Source organism: Aedes aegypti, chromosome 2 (genome assembly GCF_002204515.2).
Source record: "Aedes aegypti strain LVP_AGWG chromosome 2, AaegL5.0 Primary Assembly, whole genome shotgun sequence".
NCBI lineage: Eukaryota > Metazoa > Arthropoda > Insecta > Diptera > Culicidae > Aedes > Aedes aegypti.
Window position 1 is genome coordinate 347718303 of NC_035108.1, and position 20119 is coordinate 347738421.

Here is a 20119-nt window from a genome sequence, read left to right on the forward strand (position 1 = left end):
TTTTATCTTGCGGTGAGAATAAAATGGCAGAAAATCAAAAAAAAGTACGGCGACATTAATCGAACTGTTCAAAAATTATTTTTAGTTATGAGAAAAAAGGAACATTATATGAAACAAAATGTGTTATTATGAACACGAAAGCATAAAAGCTCATCATCCTTGACTAAACACATTTCTTTTGAAACAACGCCCGTCTTAAGAATTATTCACAATTATACTAGTTTTCCGATCCATGGAGGCAAAATTATTGAAAGTTGAAGAAAAAAAAATGATTTTTTATGTTGGTACTGTAACGAAAGCGTTATACGATGCTTATATGTGTAAAGTTGCACGTATAAAATGTCGCTAAAATGCATGATACGAAAGAAATGATGCATATTTCATAAGATAAAACATAAAATTCAATGCGAGCGTAAAACCTTTTATTGCGAACTAATCTGAACTCTTCTGTGACTTAATCTAACAAAGTTGGTTTGACAGCTGCTATGGATTGATCCGATTTGTTTTGTACAAGTATACGGGACGAAATGAAATGTACATATCTTGCGTTCAGTATCATACAGGCGTATCTACATTGATCGATTTCTCTTCGTAGATTTTCTCTTTGAGTCGAGTCAGTACACGAAATTCAATCGATTTTCCCAACATTTTACGATGCAGGACGATGAGTTCATTAAACTTAATGAGAAATAGTGGTTGAAAACAGTCGTCCGGCCAAAAAGTTAAAGAAAAAAAATCGATGAAGAGAAATCGATCACTGTAGTTACGCCCTTATGACACTGAACGCGAGATGAAACAACGTTTTATGCGACCAAACTCATTGATCAAACGATTCCATCCAATATGTAGTGCGGGAGTGATGCAATTATATAAACTACTTTATTCGTAAACTATTATGCGACATCTGGTTGTCTGGATTGAGAACAACAATCGTCAAATTTCGTGTAGTAATTTGTGTAGGAATTTCAACAGGATTTCTACAGATTCTTCCCAGATTTTCGTTGTATTTTTATTTATTTTTTTTTGTACGGATTTCTCTTTGTTACGGAACCAGTGGAGGAGACAATTCACAGAGCTACAACCAGGGATGGACTGCAACTCACATACCTTTCGGTGCTACACGCACTGCTGCGAGACAACACCTTAAATTTGAAAGAGACGTGCACGAGTAATTTTTCTGCACTGTACCCACTACACCCCAGTGCTGACTCACAATGTGCGATGGTTTGAGTGGGTATCGAGTTGTCTCATGTGTTTCGTACACGTGTCAAAAATTCAACTTGAATTCATTTCACTAATATGTGACTGTCAAAACTCTTAAACAAGATGAATATAATTTATTACCACCTTATGTTTCTGAATTTATAAAATATATTAAGATCCACAACCATTAGTTTTTGCAGAGCACTTATTAAGCTTGTCCGCTTTCAAAGCACACCTTGCTGAAATTTTCCCAGAGTGATTTTTTGTGCTGGCACGAAAGAGATTGAAAGAGTAGAGTTTGTGCTTCACTTTGTCTTGCAAGTACAAGTAGTAACAAGTAGGCCTTTTCACAAGACGTTTCTAATCAGCTGATTCGAAAGCTGTTTCACAGTTATTTTTCCGGAAATGACAGTACCGTTACATGAAAAGGCCTATTTTTTCCTGCACCTTGCTTCGAGTTTACTAGCAAAGAATAAGAAACGCACAAATAATTTCGGAGTGGCACGCGTGTTTTTTGCACAGCACTGCACTGAGTCAAAACTTACAAATGAATTTAATTAAAGAACGCTTATGAATTGATTTTTTGACTATTTTTCTTTCTTTTTATAAGATTCTTGAAAAAGCACAAAACATCCGATATATACAAGAAATTCTTGACGTTATCACTAGATCAAACCACTAAATGTAACCCTACAAAACCACTTTATTAGTACAACCATCGTGTGACATTGGCGCAGAACCAAGAAAAACATGTTATGTTTCCGAAACATAGCTTGCTGACAGACCTAGCAAGTAGTCAAACCTTGTCATCAAAAACATATTTGATTAGTGCTGTATGTTTATCGGCAGTGGCAGTGGTCTGCGCTAAACATAATCGCCGCCTTCGCATACTGTTCACTGTGAAAAAGCAATGTTCACAGTGAAGCAGCAAGAGAGACAGAGAGAGAATTGCGTCATGCAGTGCTGTGCGCCCTAAACAACCGATCATCGCCGTGTTTATAATTTGTGTGCGTGTAAACAAATTAGCACATTTCGGCGCGAGCCAACCCGAGAGAGGGTCACGCACGCACGGTTAGTTGGTTTTGACTTTTGAACATATACCTACACGCGATCGGTTTACGATGCTCATTTCGGCCATTCAGCCGGTCGTTACAAATCAAAAACATCGAAAATTTACGTTTGATTGCCGTAAACTACGACGACCACTAGGGGGATTCGCGTATTCTCGTCAGTCTAAGCCAATTTCGCGCTTTCAATAACTATATCTGACAAACGAAGACAATTTTGTTGTTTGCCTTATTATATGTATGCGCTATTAGTTACCTGTACTGATTGACATCGATGGAATTATCAAAAACTGTTTATAAAACCATGTTACAATGCTTTGAACTTTTCATGCGAGTGTATCTATTATCGGCAGCCTTATTGTCTTCGACAACCTACCCATAAGAACCACTAGTTAATCTGCTGTTCTTTTATCGGCCTCTATAGTCAACCCCGTTTTTGGTCGTATTAATTTTGAATGGAGCCAAAACCGTAACTTACCCTAGCTGTCCATTCTTACAACTCGCGGGACTTCATATCGTGGAACAAATCTTGAAATTGCACTGAACAATTCAGCTTGGCCATTCGATCGTTGTTGGGTTGAGTTGCCCAACGACGATGCCCGGCGACAGCTGCGAAACGTGCGATGAAGGACAAGATCGGCTGTGTGTTTGCGATAGACTTGACTTGAACGGTTCTGGCAAATTTCCAACGCCCAAAATTACGCGCCACGAACGCGATCGCGAGACGGACCGAAAACCCAAACAAAAACAACAGATGCAGGCCGCGGTAGTGATCTGCCCGACCAGGCGAATTGTAGAAGAAATTGTGCCGATTGTTGGTGGGATGACTCAAAATTGATGGATTTACCAGAATGATCTGCCTATAGATACCTATTTATGAGAAATTGGAGTAGTTCACGAAGCGGTGATGTTACCTTCACCGTAATAACTAATTATCGTGGACGAATCACTTACAAACGCTTCAAATAACGTTTTATCAGTTGTTTGGGACATAACATTGAATGAGGAACTTTTTTAATTGTGTTCTTTCATGTTTCCAGAACAACGACCGTTAAGGGCTATCCAAAAACATCATAGAGTGTATGACTCTATCTATATCTTTATCTATGAGCATAACCAAGGAGTATGTGGATGTTTATGAACAATTATCATAGCCATATAGACTTATGAAAATATATTCTGACAATTTTTTAATTCTACGGGCGTTAAAGATTCTCCGAAAACTAGTTACTTAAGGTATAGATCATCAGATCTACGAGTGTAAGGAGTATTTACGGGAGCTTATGCAAATAGTTAATACTTATATAGGTTAGTTTGGAGGCCTTCGTTAGCCGAGTGATTAGAGTCCGCGGCTACAAAGGAAAGCCATGCTTAAGGTGTCTAGGTTCGATTCCCGGTCGGTCCAGGATCTTTTCGTAATGGAAATTTGCTGGACTTCCCTGGACATAAAGTATCATCGTACCTGCCACACGATATACGAATGCGAAAAATGGCAACTTTGACAAAGAAAGCTCCCAATTAATAACTTTGGAAGTGCTAATTGAACACTAAGCTGAGAAGCAGGCTCTGTCCCAGTGAGGACGTAATTGCCAAGAAGAAGAAAAAGGTTAATTGAACTCATAACCGCCCAATATATCCCAAAATTATAATTAAGCACCGATTTTATTACCAATAGTTAAGTTGTCTACTAGAATTGCCCACCGGCTGGTTGGATGGCCTCATCCGCCCTATCTACAAGAAAGGGCACAGACTGGAGTGTGCCAATTACAGAGGAATTACCCTGCTGAATTCGGCGTACAAAATTCTGTCGCGCATCCTGTTTAACAGACTGAGACCGCTCGAAGAGTCCTTCGTCGGCGAACACCAAGCTGTTTTTCGTGAGGGCCGTTCGACAACGGACCAGATGTTTAGCTTGCGAATGATCCTAGACAAATTCCGGGAGTATAACCTGCAGACTCACCATCTGTTTATTGATTTCAAGGCGGCGTACGACTCAGTGAAAAGAAATGAGCTTTGGCAGATAATGTCTGAAAATGGTTTTCCGGCGAAACTAATTAGGCTTATACATGCTACGCTGGATGGTTCGAAATCAAGTGTCCGGATTGCAGACGAGGTGTCAACCTCGTTTTTGACGTTAGACGGATTGAAGCAGGGAGACGCACTTTCGAATTTACTGTTCAACATTGCACTCGAGGGTGCTATTAGGAGATCTGGCGTGCAGAGAAATGGCACTACTATCACAAGGTCGCACATGCTCCTTGGCTTTGCGCATGATATAGACCTAATTGTAATCGATCGCAGGTCAGAGGAAGAGGCCTTCGTGCCTCCGAAGAGGGAGACAGCGAGGATAGGCCTGACCATTAATTCAACCAAAACGAAGAGATAGAGTCAGGCATGGTGGTGTAGGTGCTCAGGTAGTGTTTGATGGGGATGTGTTTGAAGTTGTTGAAGAATTTGTTTACCTTGGAACACTTGTGACATGTGACAACGACGTTTCCCGCGAAGTGAAAAGACGTGTTACGGCTGCGAATAGGGCTTTTTACGGACTACGTAACCAGCTTAGGTCCCGCAGCTTGCAAACAGAAACAAAATTCGCCCTGTATAAAACATTGATTCTCCCGGTGGCTCTCTACGGGCTGCGAATAGGGCCTTTTACGGACTACGTAACCAGCTTAGGTCCCGCAGCTTGCAAACGGAAACAAAATTCGCCCTGTATAAAACATTGATTCTTCCGGTGGCTCTCTACGGGCACGAAGCGTGGACGTTGAAAGAGTCAGACCGGAAAGCTCTCGGTGTTTTCGAGCGTAAAGTGCTGCGGACAATATTCGGTGGGAAACCCGAAAATGGTGTGTGGCGGAGACGCATGAATCACGAGTTGTATCAAGTGTACAAAGATGCGAATATTATCAAGCGTGTAAAATACGGTAGACTTCAGTGGGCTGGTCACTTAGTGCGAATGTCGGAAGAAAGAATTGCGAAAATAATATTCAGCAGGAAACCAGGTAGAGGTCGGCGGCTTCGGGGAAGACCACGAATACGCTGGCTGTACGCAGTGGAAGAGGACCTGGCGACCCTTACGCCCGGCAATGGCGTGACGTTACGCTGTAGCCATCAAGGTATCAAGGTAGGTAGTTAAGTTGTTTCTACATAACAAATTATTATCAAAAAATTTACCTCTATTGTTTGAGTCAAATAAGAAATCTTAAACTGTGTTGATAATATCTGACATCTTCATAGGATTATGAAATTTTTGACCAATGTAATTTTGTCCTCCTTTTTTTATAATCACTTTATAATCTAGAGATACACAATATTATCTAATTTTATAGATACTACCGCCCACTAGTGGGCGAATTCAGAATCGAACTAACTCTGTTTTGACTTTATCTACAGTTTTCTGAATATAGCATCCTTCCAGCAAATTAGAATCTTGAAATGCAAATATTTTTAAATATGTACAAACACTAGGGCCTTGATCAATTGAAACTCTCTGTGACTGTCAAGACGTGTTATGAAAACCTTAATTCTGCTTCTTCGCGCTCAAAAACAAATTTTACGTCACGAAATATGTTTAAGCATTTGATTATCATAGGCCAGTGATTCCCGAAGTAGGCGTTTTTACCGACAGGGGGCGATTTTCAAGTCCAGGGTGGCGAAAATGAGAAAAGCAGAATTTTTGAAATCATTAGAGAGTGAGCGAAAGTACAGTTACGGGAAGAAACAATCATATATAAGGACTGTTCATTTTATAAAGTTGACACTTTGTTTATGCTATATCTTTTTTATTTATTGATAAAATCGTAATCAGTTTTATGTGTATCGTTCACCTATTATTGCTATGAAAATATAAGATCTTAGAAAATGCTTTTGATTGGAAAGCTAAATATGTTTTCCAAAAACTCGTAAGAAAAGCTGTTCGTCAAAGTTTAACATTATTTTTCGCAAAACAAAAATCCTCATTTTTATGAACAAATTGTATATGTGTTTTCTATTCTACTTTACTATTCCACTAATGATAAAGCTTAAAAAATAATAATTATATTCCACCATTCTCTGACATTAGGTAACTTTAGTGATTTACCCATTTATGGCCAAATTTGCTGATACACCATCCTTTCACTCCTAGCAAAAGAGAAAAGTAAAAAGCGTGTTCAAAACTAGTTTGGATTACTAAAGAAACTATATTTGAATAAACGAGAGCTAAATCGTGAGTTTAAACCACAGTCTTGAGTATAAATATTACTGTTTATGGTAGTTTTACTAAAACGTCTCATACTTTTAAAATCATGTGCGCATATTTATTTATTTACAGCAAATTGTAAACGGATTTCTCCGAATTTTCAATTGGTAATCTCAGAATAACATATTATGAAAATAATATGTGGAAAATAACATCGATTTTATTACAGCAGTGTTGCCAATTTTGATGATTGTCAATGTACTTTGATAGATCTTCTAAGAGTAAAGCAATTGTGTTTTATTTGTGCTTTAAATGTGACGTAGGGACTTAATTAGTAACTCTATGAAGGCGTAAGTCATTTTTCATATTAATACTATATTAGTACCTCCATCAGGACGTACTTTTAACCAAAAAATTCTACTCATATCAATTCCCTTCAAATTGAAAATATTTTTCTTTAAAAATATACGGGATAAATGATTTTATTATAACTGTAAAATTGTTGCTCCAAATGAACTTGATATTTTTCATCAGGCTTTTGATTAACAATGCTTTCGAAGAGCAAGCCTTTTTTGAAAATAAAAAAAATTAAATTATCGGATTTTCCAGCCAATTTCTAACAATCATTGATTTCGATAACCTTCAAAAATTGACCGTTCTAATCGTTGTTCCATATTCGTGTGAAATTTCATTATTTTAGTGAATTTTTATTATCACAACATTGTACAATACTAGTCGAACGATGTGCAAAAAGCGATTGAAATTGCATTGATAAGTTTAAAAAAAACAGCATGCACAAGGTGTCCACTTTATAAAATGAACAGTCCTTCAGGTATCAGGTATCAGTTAGTCGGCTCTAACGGCACGTTCCCCTCCAAATGGGAGATTTGTGCCATCGCATTTCATAGCCTGTATCATCATTTACCTGAGGGGAAAGGATGAACGAGGAAAGGAAAATTAGGATAAGAAAAGGAAGAAAAGGAGAGGTTTGAAGGAAAGAGAGTACATTACATGCAAAAGCGAAGAAGAGCATGAGCTCTTTATCATAAGTTTAAGATATTACAGTAGTAAATTCTTTGAAACGTTCAATTAAATTAAATCCGAATTGATCAGTAAGAGTTACTTAAAAGTTAATTTTACATAAAATTGAAAATCATCATTTATTATAAAATCGAACACTTAAAAAGTTATTTTAGAGAATTTAAAATTTGTTTCTAATAAATAGTGCCAAAATGCGGAAACATCAGCCTTTTCACGAAAGATTTACATATTGTACTGCATATAGCGTAAACGAGTAGAATATATATTCAAAAACTGAGCTATTATTCGACAAAATTCACTTTATTCAAATTTAAGCACTTACTTAATGAAAAGAAAAAAAAAATCAATTCAAACTTGTTTTACATGATGTTATTAGGCGAAAATACATTATGCGGTGTCATTTTTTGCTGTGATTGACAAAAACACTTGAGAAAAGGCATAAAATACTTTACATCGTTGTGATTCTATAGCCGAAACAGAGCCTTCGTCGATTTCCATAATTATCGTATGCCGACCTCCTTGTGGTGGAAGCACTCTCAATACTCTCCAATAGTTCGTGCATAGATTTGGGTTTAGCCTAGCAATATTGCGAAGAACCGACGACTTGGCATCCTTGCCAAGACGTGGTATCGTGGGGACTGAGAAGACAACTCGTCGAAGAGGAGAGATCTTAGTGTACGGCAGCACTTCCAGATCAGGGATGATCCGTTTTTCCACAATCCGTTTCAAAGCTGACTTTAGCCATAGCATCGATTCGTCATCCCTGGCATAAAACCATCCAATGCCCATCTTGAAACCGGATCCATAAAATCCAGGATAAGTAACATCACTGGGAATATCACTTTGAATATCCGAAAGCGCTGAACAAACTGCCTCAAAGAATTGTTGGTCAACCTCGGCATTTTTTCTTTTAAACGCTAACTTCAAATCTGTATTCTCCACATGCGACTTTTTCGCCTCGCTAGAGGCTGGAGAGTTAGCGGCCCTTTTAGCACTATCCTTGCTTGCTGAAGATGCATTTGCTGGTGACATCAGTAGGCGATATTCCGTTTCAAAATCGATGTCCTAAAAAATAAAAAATAAAAATACATTTGTTTCTGATTTCGTCGCAGTTCATAATAGAGAATTAAAATTCGGTATTCTATTTAAATACTTACGGACATACTATTCACAGTTTTAGTTAATAACAAATTTTATTAAATAAACTTAATCAACCCGCGTGCAAAAAACCGCACTTGCTAACGATGACAAAGAATCGATTGTGGACGAGTTTACAGAAAAGGAGAATAGAGTACAAAGGTTCGATATCATTGAGATAATATTAAGGTGAAAATGGATCGTTGTATCGAAGCCACCCTTCAGATCTTCAAGGGCACAAATCATGAGAACCCATTGAAGCTGAAAAACTTGATCGATTTATCACTCATTTGTGGTGACCAATCGATCGAGTTTTCACTTCAAGACGCTATCTGGTTCATTGGATTTGTGGTCTCAAAGATCCGAAATATGGCTTCAATGCATCTTCACCTTAAGAGCAAAAGTTTTATGTATATTTCGGATAGCATTCAGCTGTACATTTGTTTTCCGCTTCTATCGTTATATCATATTATCACAGTGCGTGTAGTAGTTGTAGACGGAGCGAATAGATGATCAAGTGAATTATTGAACATCAGGTGCTCTCAAACTGTTGTATGCAACCCACGTAATATTTTCTATTATAGATAGTATCAACGATTGAAAGTTGACAATTTATACATTTTAAAATGGATGAATCGTCATGAGTAGTATTGCTAAAATTGAAATAATTGAGTTAGTGCACACAGAAGCCATAGCGCAAAAACACATTCACTTAGATTTGTCATTGTGATACACTGATTTCCGCAAGCCAATACAATTGCATATTTCGCACACAATCATGGAACAAAAAATAATTTCACATTGAACAGCATCACAAATATTAAGTTTCTTCAATTGAGATTAAATAATTTATAACACAAACAACATATCATTAGAAGATAGAACTTCAGAATTCTAAAATTAATCAATTTGATTTTTTTCATTGTTGATTTCACTGAGATTTAACTGAAAAAACACTAGCTATTCAAGCGTGCCATACGTCTAATACGTACGCACACTTGTCACTATGAAAATAATATGTGGAAAATAACATCGATTTTATTACAGCAGTGTTGCCAATTTTGATGATTGTCAATGTACTTTGATAGATCTTCTAAGAGTAAAGCAATTGTGTTTTATTTGTGCTTTAAATGTGACGTAGGGACTTAATTAGTAACTCTATGAAGGCGTAAGTCATTTTTCATATTAATACTATATTAGTACCTCCATCAGGACGTACTTTTAACCAAAAAATTCTACTCATATCAATTCCCTTCAAATTGAAAATATTTTTCTTTAAAAATATACGGGATAAATGATTTTATTATAACTGTAAAATTGTTGCTCCAAATGAACTTGATATTTTTCATCAGGCTTTTGATTAACAATGCTTTCGAAGAGCAAGCCTTTTTTGAAAATAAAAAAAATTAAATTATCGGATTTTCCAGCCAATTTCTAACAATCATTGATTTCGATAACCTTCAAAAATTGACCGTTCTAATCGTTGTTCCATATTCGTGTGAAATTTCATTATTTTAGTGAATTTTTATTATCACAACATTGTACAATACTAGTCGAACGATGTGCAAAAAGCGATTGAAATTGCATTGATAAGTTTAAAAAAAACAGCATGCACAAGGTGTCCACTTTATAAAATGAACAGTCCTTATTAATCAATATCAATATCAATATACAGCCATTCCATGAAAAACCAATCTAGTGGGTCACCGAATTCCGTGAAAATTTGCTATTCTGTTCCTTATCCGAAATAAGGATACAGGTGTTTTTGGATTTTTTTATTAGGGCGACCATTTCCGAAAAAGGTTGACCAGAAAAATCGCGACATTGCAAAATTTTCATTAAAAAAAATCATAACTTTTGAACCGCTTGACCGATTTTCATTTTTTTTGGACGAAATGAAAGCTAAAGATTTTGACTTTTCAAGAAAAATATAAAATTTCACAAAAATTGTTTTTACATGTAAAAAATTAATTTCCGTTTTTTTTTGTGTTTTGAAGGTCTTGGGACAATAGGAGCGATTACTGTTCTCATTTTTTCTTGAAAGTTCAAAAAATTTTACGTGTTTTATTTTACTGGCATGATAAACAATTGTTGAACGTCTGATAGCAATAGTGGCTCCCAGGCTTTGGAGCAAATTTTCATGCAAAAATATTGTTGATATCTATTTTGGTTCAGAAGTTATTAAAGTTTTTGTGATAAAAAATATTTGACTTTCAAGACGTTTTATTAGAGTTACAAAAATAACACATTTGTAATTTTTTGATATAATATACAATTTTATTTTGTCTTTTGAACGCCGTCAAAAGATATTTTTTATGTTTGCCCCAATCAGAGCTATTCACAATCAAAGTAGGCATGTTTTTGAGAGAAAAACAACAATAACTCCTAAACGGAAGGAGATAGCGGGTTTCTTCACTCACCAAAATATGCATTTTTAAAAGCTCTAAAAGTGTTTCATAGACTACTTTGATGAGAAATTTGAATTGAAAACTCTAGAGCCAGAAAACCAGTTTTGTTTGGACCACCCTATGTCACCGTAGGAAAAAAGCTCTAAATCGGTCAATTTAAGAGATACAAAAAAACTTTTTTTGGCAAAGTTGCTTGAAATTAAATGGTCTATAACTTTGCTGAAGCAAGTATAATATAGTTTCTACAAATAAGAAAGTTAGTTACACAATTTCTATGAAAATGTTGTCCACCCTAATTTTCAATAATATCAAACAAAGGGCTTAACTAATACAAACAACTTTGTAGAAGACCATTTTTGTCTAATGTTTCATTCTAAAGCTCAAAATGCATCTTTCCGCGTAAAACTGATTCCTGGACCATAGTGCACTGTTATCCTCCGATCTAATCAGAGCTGTACTGCCCATAAAAACAAAACTGTCCCTTATTAATTTTTGAACCAACAACTTTTCTCATTGCAACATTCATGTTTTACTTTATACTTTACTAAACATATAAAAACTTGACAAACTTTGTTTGAAAATGTCGTAGAAAAAGATGAGATTAGTGTGGTCCCATATTGAAAAATAAAGGCATAACAGTCTCTATATGAACTTTGAACCCCAATAGCAGCTGCAAACCTTGAATTAAGTTCAAGTTCATATTTTTTGCTGATCAATAGAAGCAAATTATGTAATCTGTGCGGTTATGCTAAATTACTATGGCATGCGAAAGTGTACTAGAAAATTATGAACATTTGTATGAAAAGGCAAAATTTTGAGAATTATTTTCTTAATGCCTACTTTTTCAATATAGGACAGTTTTGCCTTTATGGGCAGTGTAGCAGAAGATGATAAACAGGTTCTCATGATGTGCTGCGGATCTTGATTGGTATAGAGCGCTATATGTGAGAGATACTCTCAATTTTCTATGAAAATCAACGTTTACTAAGGTTCTCTAATTCGATATCAAGATACGCAATATCGAGTAAGGGAGAGGCAACTGTAATAATAATAATTTGAATTAATGTACAAAACATGGGAGCCAATTATTAAGAAGGTAACTTTTCGGTATTCTGCGCCCCTTCGCTTCCAGATTGTCCCAATTACTCTAATCAAAATTGAAGGCGATCATTTTCCATTAGTATATTATTGAAGTGGAGACGCTGCTGTGGAGGTCAATCAACCAAGTACACAATCGTAAAGCAAAGTACACATACGTATAATAGGTGCACCACCCTCAATTAGTTTGCTCATCATTTGGCCACGCACTTGTTTGCGGCGATGCTCGTTAAATTGCTTGCACACATGGATGGGTCGGATAAATAGTAGTTAGATGGCTAGGCCACATCAACGGACAATTCCATGTCAAGAGCGGTTGCTGGTTCACTCACTCTGACCACCAATTGATTGGACGTCGTCACGGTGCGTGGGTGGCATCTTTGCGTCTTCCGTTTCATTTACCTTACGGCCACCACACTACATACCGATGACAGCGTGTATTCATTAGAGATGTCACATTACCCTAAATGCTAATTGTAATCGAGAAGCAGGTCAATTGTATCACCCACATCGCTAGGATAGAAGGTGATGCTGGGTGGTCGTCACAAGTGGGACGGTTACCGATGCACAGTGGTACCAAATGTAGGCCACAAATCTGGATTGAAAAATGAGTTTCCACTATGGAATGATAAGATAATTCTTAAATTTTTGAAAACTTATCCATAGTAATTTCTTTGGGCCACCGAAAAAGCTGAAAATTACTCAGATAAGGATGAAAACGGAGATTTGATTTCCAAACTGTTTTGAATTTTGAACCGCCCTAATATGTAACTTTGATTATTCTGGTCAATCGTGGAGTGCAACTACGAAGCAGTCATCCATGCTCATGCTCAAGCTTATGACTATGAGTTTCAGTTTCTTTTTGTCGCATAAAATATTTTAAATAACACTGAAATTACAATATTGAAAAAAAAAATAAATTGTTTTGATTGTAAAAAAAAACTTGATAGATTACTTTAGTAATGTGTGGTATTTTTCATCCTTTATTGTTTAACATGACTTACAACCACACTGTAGAAAAATGAAACCATTGTGCGATGTAAGTGTACGCCTTGTATCCGCGTTGGTGCCAGATCATAGAGCGAATGTAATGTTCTTTCACCAATAAAAAGCACATTCAAAGTTAAAAGGTTAGGTCGTTGTCATTACGAGACGGTAGCGCTGCCATTACGTGAACCATTCATGAAGAAACCCAGAAACTTAATCTTCTCAGTCGGTAGGAATTCGGAATGACTATTTTCAGTGTCACTGCTCCTCCGCCCGGTGGAATGCAAGACAATAAGCACTCCAGTTTCGTTTCACTTGTCTGATTATGTCACTTTCTTAGCAGCGCTTCGACACAACCAGCAGTAGGTGCCTTGTTCAACAATCGTTACACCTCATTTTCCAGTTCACATTCCACCACTCACAGCGCGGAGCAAGGCGAAAAAAAAAACAAATCGCTTTCCAAGCGCATTTCGAATCAAATCGAAATCGACTAGTTTCGAGCACAACAAATAGAAAAGCTTCAGAGGAAAACAATGGCTAAATCGATTGGATTAGCGCGATTAATGCCGCTGGCTGTTGAGGTGTTATGCTTGTCTAGTTGCGATAATCGATGGCGGTGAATGTGTGATCTAGGGATGTTCCGATTTATCGGGATATCTTGGTAAATTTAGGAGGGTTTACCGCAAAAGGATAATGCTGAAAGCTGAAGGTGATGTTAATTTTAGTTGACGTGTAGTGTATAAAAAACTAAATAGTACTTCCAGGACTATAAAATATTTAATGGCTACCAACATCTCTTATCCCTTAAATATCAGGATTCCGCTGGTTCATATGATATGACGTCTTATCGATATTCTTATTCATCATATCGATGGAATCTATACTTTGATTCGGTAGTCGTATCGCTCTGCTTCAAACTGCTCATCTTCGTTTATAAAAATATGCGTGTCCTACTTAACTTTCAACAGTGCAACCCACTGTAAAAGAAAAATAAACACTTGATCCGCTACTACTACTGTGCAAAATAGATTCATGAATGGCATACGACCGGGAATTTCCATTTCATTCTTCATCGCAAAGAAAGATTGGAGCATTCGTGTATCGAAAACAATCACATCCGGTGCGAACTAATTATAAAATTCTACCTGTGCGTACCGTTTTGATTCATATTACGGACACTTAAGGACTCAGGGAAATATAATCCAGCATAGAGCATACAAAATAAATCATTCTGTATGATTCCTTAGCGCTATCGAGCGTCGGAAGCCCTTTACTTTCGAACGGTGGGTGAAGAATACGCTTCCACAACTTCAATAATTTTAAATAAATCAAAATGTGTGGCCTTTTCATGATTCTTATTCCGGACGCTGCCTCACTTTTGCCTCATATTCCGGACACTTTGAATCGAATTCCGGACAGCTCATGATAATCATTAATGGAACAGTCAAATCATCAATCGAAATCGTTAAACCACCAAAGAGATATCTAAGGTAGTTGGGCATTATAAAATTTCAAAGATATTTATGGAAAAAGTTTACTAAAACGAGCCTTGAAATTGAGAACTTTTGAACAGCAAAAACTGAAACATTTCGCGTGAAATGTTTCCCATACAAAGAAGAGTGTCCGGAATTTGAAGCTGTCCGTAATATGAATCAAAACGGTACGTCTGCCAACGAACACCGGAAGATATACACCATACCTCGAACATACAAAAAAGAAAACAGAAATCTTGTTATTTTTGGCACTGCCTTCCAAGAAAAACAGATTGGCATTTATCGCACCGTGATGTCTCCCCTGGGTCTCACGAAAAAATACTCATTACCGGCAATGCTTTAAACTGTTATTTCACACAACATTCTAGCACAGACGCCCTTTCTGTGTTCCCTCATACAGTAGGTACTTCAAATCATTGCTTTGCAATACGATATCGATTCCCATGGCAGTTCTTGCGGACGTGATCATCACCTTCAAACATCTCCGCAAACGCCGGATACCGGAGGTGTAATTTAGAGTGTAACCTAGCGCTCATTAAACTCGTTGTCAATCATCCCGCGCGTAACAATATTCACCGAGGAGGCCGGAATGAGAATGGAAAGGCGTGCCTATAAAAAAAGGTCATAACAGGCCTATTCTCTTTCTTCCTGTCGCATTCACAACAAGTGCGTTGCGTAGCACTTGTTGACAAACTCGGAAGGCTAATTATTATTACAAATACTTCCGGTCTTGGTTCCATGCTCGCGCTGGAACCGACTCTATAACTCATCATTTACCTGCAACCACAAGAAGATCGTCGTCATCGTCTTCATTACTGTTTCATGGGTGTGACTAGGTTTCAATCAGGGGGTAATCGAAAGGTAGTTTTACATATTTAAAAAAGAAAACAGCATTTTTGACACATTCGTGCTGAATGATTTCGTCTAGGGATTCCTATAGATATAGTCATTATTTTTCTTCGAGATTCTTTTCTCAGAACTCTTTTAAAAACTTATCTAAAAAATTATCGAGGCTTTTTTCAATAAACTACTAAAGAGAATCAACTCTTTAGGAAATTCAAAAAGATTATATATTAAGTGACGGGTTTAGAAGCAAAGGGATATATAGTATGGCCCATAAAAAAATGCGAAAATTGTTTGAACGTGAATATAGCATCCACGAGCGTTATTTTCATTGTTTTTGCTAGTGAATGTAATTTCTGATTATTGTAGTATATTCTGACATAACTTCGCTATCCAGGACATTTTTTGTCATATTTTTCTTCCTGTTCTAAATAATGTAATAAAGCAAAGAAGCTCAAAGGTTGTGTCCGCCCAAAGCAAGAAACAGCGTCTGATTGTCGTATACTCTGGTGATAAACTTTCCACCTTTAAAAATCACACTTTATTGTTGAAAATTATAGTTTGTTTGGAATCAGAGGATGGAGGAGTTCTTAGAGAACGTGTTTTTCATGATCACAATAACATATTTTGCCGGGGTCATAGTTTTGAGGGCAGTTGCGTCTTATAGGTTTGATATGCCTTTATTTTTTGTAAAAGCTGAATAAAAAATAAATACGAAGGCCTATACCAGATTTTTGAGGATGGAATTTGTTCCTTCGGTTAGAGACAACTTATATCAATACTAGCTCTTAGGTTTTGAGCAAAACGGAGCCGCTTATCACACTTATGTGAAGGTTCAATCAAAGCTCTCCAAAATGAGCCGTTTTTTCGAAAATATGTTTAAGTCTCCAATGACCCAGGTATGAACCAATTCTATCTTTTGATATGGGCGTATGCTGGAGACAAGGCCTGTGAAGAAGCTGACGTCATCGTTGATGTTGTAGAAGCTTTCATCACACAGATATTGAACTCGACGTCCGCATGATAAAATTTGAAGGTATGCTTCCAATTCCTCTCTGGTAAGGTGAAAGTAACAGATAAAAATCATGTCCAAAGCTAAAAACTGAGTCTTAATAGATTATAAAATACAAGTAATGAATAATATTTATGTTTCATTCACATTTTGTATATAAAACTACTATAAAACATGATATGACGATTTTCACATTTTTCTATGGGCCATACTGTAAGTGACAAAAACATGCTTTTAAGAAAAACGATTTTGAAGTTTCTGCAGCAATTGTGCATTCCATAATAATGCCAATCTTCTACGAATAATGTTATTTCTTCTGTTAGATGGAAAATTCACCCAAAAATACCGTTGAGAAGCTTGAAAACAATAGATTTTTAGTGTACTTTACTCAAAACCGATAAAAATATCACATGCACCCCTCTGCGTTTTAGTAAAGATAAAAATGTCACTTTAACGATCAACGCTCCGTCATCGTAATCATCGTCATCATTGAAACTTCAAAAGCAGTTTTCTGTTCAAAACTAAACATTATTCGATGAAAATGTGTTCACTGTGTTTCGGTTGGAGAATAGAATACAGTGAACACATTTTCCTGTAATTTTTCTTGATTTTGAAAGAAAAAACTGCTTTTGAAAATTCCGAAATCAATGACGGATCCTGCCCCCTTAACTCCCCTGCATTCGAGACTTGATTCTTCCATGAATTTATCAGATTTTTTACAAGATTTCGTCTTTAAGTGCTTCAGAAGAGACACTCAGAATTCTCGAAGAGATTATTTCAGAAGCATGAGCATTAGACTGATGCAAATTTTGAAGTTTTTGCTCCCCTATGCTTGAACGGTGTCCATTATGATGAAAATCATTCTCCCAAAATTTGAAGTGATTTGGATGAAATTTGGTTGTGCACACGCCATTTGAAGTTTATGGAAAAGCCAAACCTTTTGTGTTCAGTCCTCTATCTGCGCGTCATAATAATATATGAAAAAGCGAACACACTCTTCCGATGCAAAATCTTCCCAGCTACAACTTTGCCGAAGACCACATTTTGTTGGGACGTAAGGATAATTTGTTATTCTTGATTCCAAAGTCTAAACCATGCTGAGATGATCATTCTACTACTTTCAGAGTAACACTGCTGTTTTGCTGTAGAACATAGTAGCCTGGATTACTTTGATCTATTCTTCCCGCCAGGAGCACCACTGTTGCCTGCCGAATAGTTGGTGAAGCTTACTGAAGGCAAACCCACTTTATGATGATGAATAACAATTTTTCCTGACGTTCAATCAAAATGTGGTCTTCGGCAAAGTTGTAGCTGGAAAAATTTCACTTGAGAAGAGTGTGTTCACTTTTCCATAAAATATTATGACGAAGAAATAGAGGGCTGAACACAAAAGGTTGGCGTTTTCCATAGTAATCTCCATATAAACCTCAAATGGCGTGTGCACAGTCAAATGTCTTCCAAATCATTTCAAATTTTGGGAGGATGCTTTTTACCATAATTTAAATCGTTTAAGCATAGGGGAGCAAAAATTTCGAAATTTGCATCACTCTAATGAGCATAGATGACCGTACAATTCGTAGCTGCTATTCCGTGATTGACCAGAACAATCGAAGTTGCACAGAGATTTAATGAATGCGGCTTGGGATTAGCTTACCATTCTCAATGTACACAAATCGAGAGCTCAAATTTTAAAAGTCAATAACGGTGCCACGTCCTCACGGTCACCGAGGAAAGGAACGATTGTTAGTTGGACTACCGATGTTACTAGAGACCGAGTATACTTCTGCATCTCCACAGTTGTCATGGAAAGGATATTGGGTTAGTGAGATCAGGTAAGGATCTGGGAATTACCAATGGTGATGCGTTCCATGATATATATACGCCTAAACCAAATTCGCAATATTATTCGATAATCGCATTGCACGCCGAACAAGTGTTCATCGCTCGCTCTCGCAAGAGCAAGCGACGGGATCAATAGATCAAACACTACTAACAATCCAAGGCGCTTTTCATTTAACTACGCGAACGACGCGTGACATGTTTGATCCTGCCCTCATCGCCCGCCACCGCAAGAGCATAACTCGAAGGATCAAGCATAACTAACTCTCTGAGAGATTATGTCAGGAGTCACAAAAGTTCAAATTTGGTATTTTTTCTCAGAATAATTACAATTTTATTTTCTTCGGATACCTAAAGCTTTGAAATATTATTCACCAAATATTCTGTTCTAGGAGTATTTCTCTAGGGCATCCCGATGAGATATTTTAGATATTCAGCACCTCCAAGAAATCGGTCAATCATTTCAGAGAATTTCTGGAAGTAATCCTGTCTTTGTTCTAAGATAAATTGCTGTACGAATCCATACATTATTCTGGATAAATCGTTTGAGTAATTGAAAAATAATTTCTTCGATAATCTTTTGAAAAAAGTCAAGCAATTGATGAAGCTATAATTGTCGGAGTAATTCCTAAAGTTTTTGGGCATAGACATATAAGGAATAATTTGTGCAAAACTAACTTGAAGTTCATCTTCATTCTGGCCTTAATTTCTAGGACAGAGCCTCAGGTACGTGTTCTTTTCAGCACTTCCACAGTTATTAACTGATAGCTTTTTTCATAAGTGACATATAATCTGAAAGGAAAATCTAGCCTATTATTTCATCTAACATAAGATCTTATAGGTTCGATCCTTTTACATTTTGGAGTTCTAACAGGCGTAGAGAAAAAGGTTCGCTTGAAACTTGTAAGTTGGCGAACATTTTTCATAGTTCCATTTCGAATGTGTTGCGAACAATTGTTATAATAAATAAAAAATATGACAATTTCACAAATAAAAATATCACAGAAAATATAATCACTGGGCTGGTAGCGGTCAGCTAGCAAAATAATAGTGATTATTTATGATTATATTAAGTGACTTCAAAACTATACATAAGTCATAAAAATCAATCTACATATTGGGTGAGTTTAAAATGTAGAAGTCTTATTCTATACGGAATAAGACTTGATTACCATACATGATCAAAAAGATGGCGCATTGGAGATTTCACTTCTCATTTTTAGCGACACGAATATTACTTTGGCATAGGTTACATACGTGAACCAGTATTGTGAAAAACTCAATTTCTCATAACTCACGCTTGAATTTTTTCATGCGTGAGTTATCAATCACGCAACTCAGCAGTCATAAAATCATAGATGAGTTGCTTCACCTGTTTGACTTTTTGTCTCGTATTTTCACAGTTTACTCGTACACGGCAATAATTTTATGTTAGTCTGGTAGAATTATAGTAATCCTTTCTAACGTAAACAACAGCATTCAAGTTTCACTAGTTTTTGACGGGTTTTGTGACTGAATCATGTTTTACGGTTTGAGTTGATTGACTGATTTTGCATCAACATCTCAAGATTTGCGAAGCAGTCTCTAATGAGTTCGCTCTCACGGAATAGCGTTTTAAGATTTGAGTGTGAGTCTATCAACATGGACTACGAAAAATAAACTTGTGATACATTTTTTAGGTAATATTTCTGTAAATGAAGAACCTATTGCCCAAAATTCATAGAAGATTTTGCAATAGAGGTACAAAACGAAATAAATGAAACATTTACAAATCTGTGGAATGAATCGAGGGAAAATTTTTGGTTTGGATT

General features: G+C 36.5%; 2 protein-coding genes across 4 annotated transcripts in view; both read right to left on the reverse strand.

Annotated features, from left to right (window-relative positions):
• LOC5575208 overlaps nucleotides 1–20119 on the reverse strand; it is a 600791-nt gene that overhangs the window by 49692 nt on the left and 530980 nt on the right. The gene's annotated exons all lie outside the window — the stretch shown is intronic.
• On the reverse strand, nucleotides 7866–8789 carry LOC110676839. The gene is made up of 2 exons (XM_021846216.1): nucleotides 8649–8789; nucleotides 7866–8556 (listed from the first exon to the last, which is right to left on the reverse strand). Exons 1-2 carry the CDS (start codon nucleotides 8652–8654, stop codon nucleotides 7879–7881), a joined length of 684 nt encoding a protein of 227 aa, XP_021701908.1. The 5' UTR covers nucleotides 8655–8789; the 3' UTR covers nucleotides 7866–7878.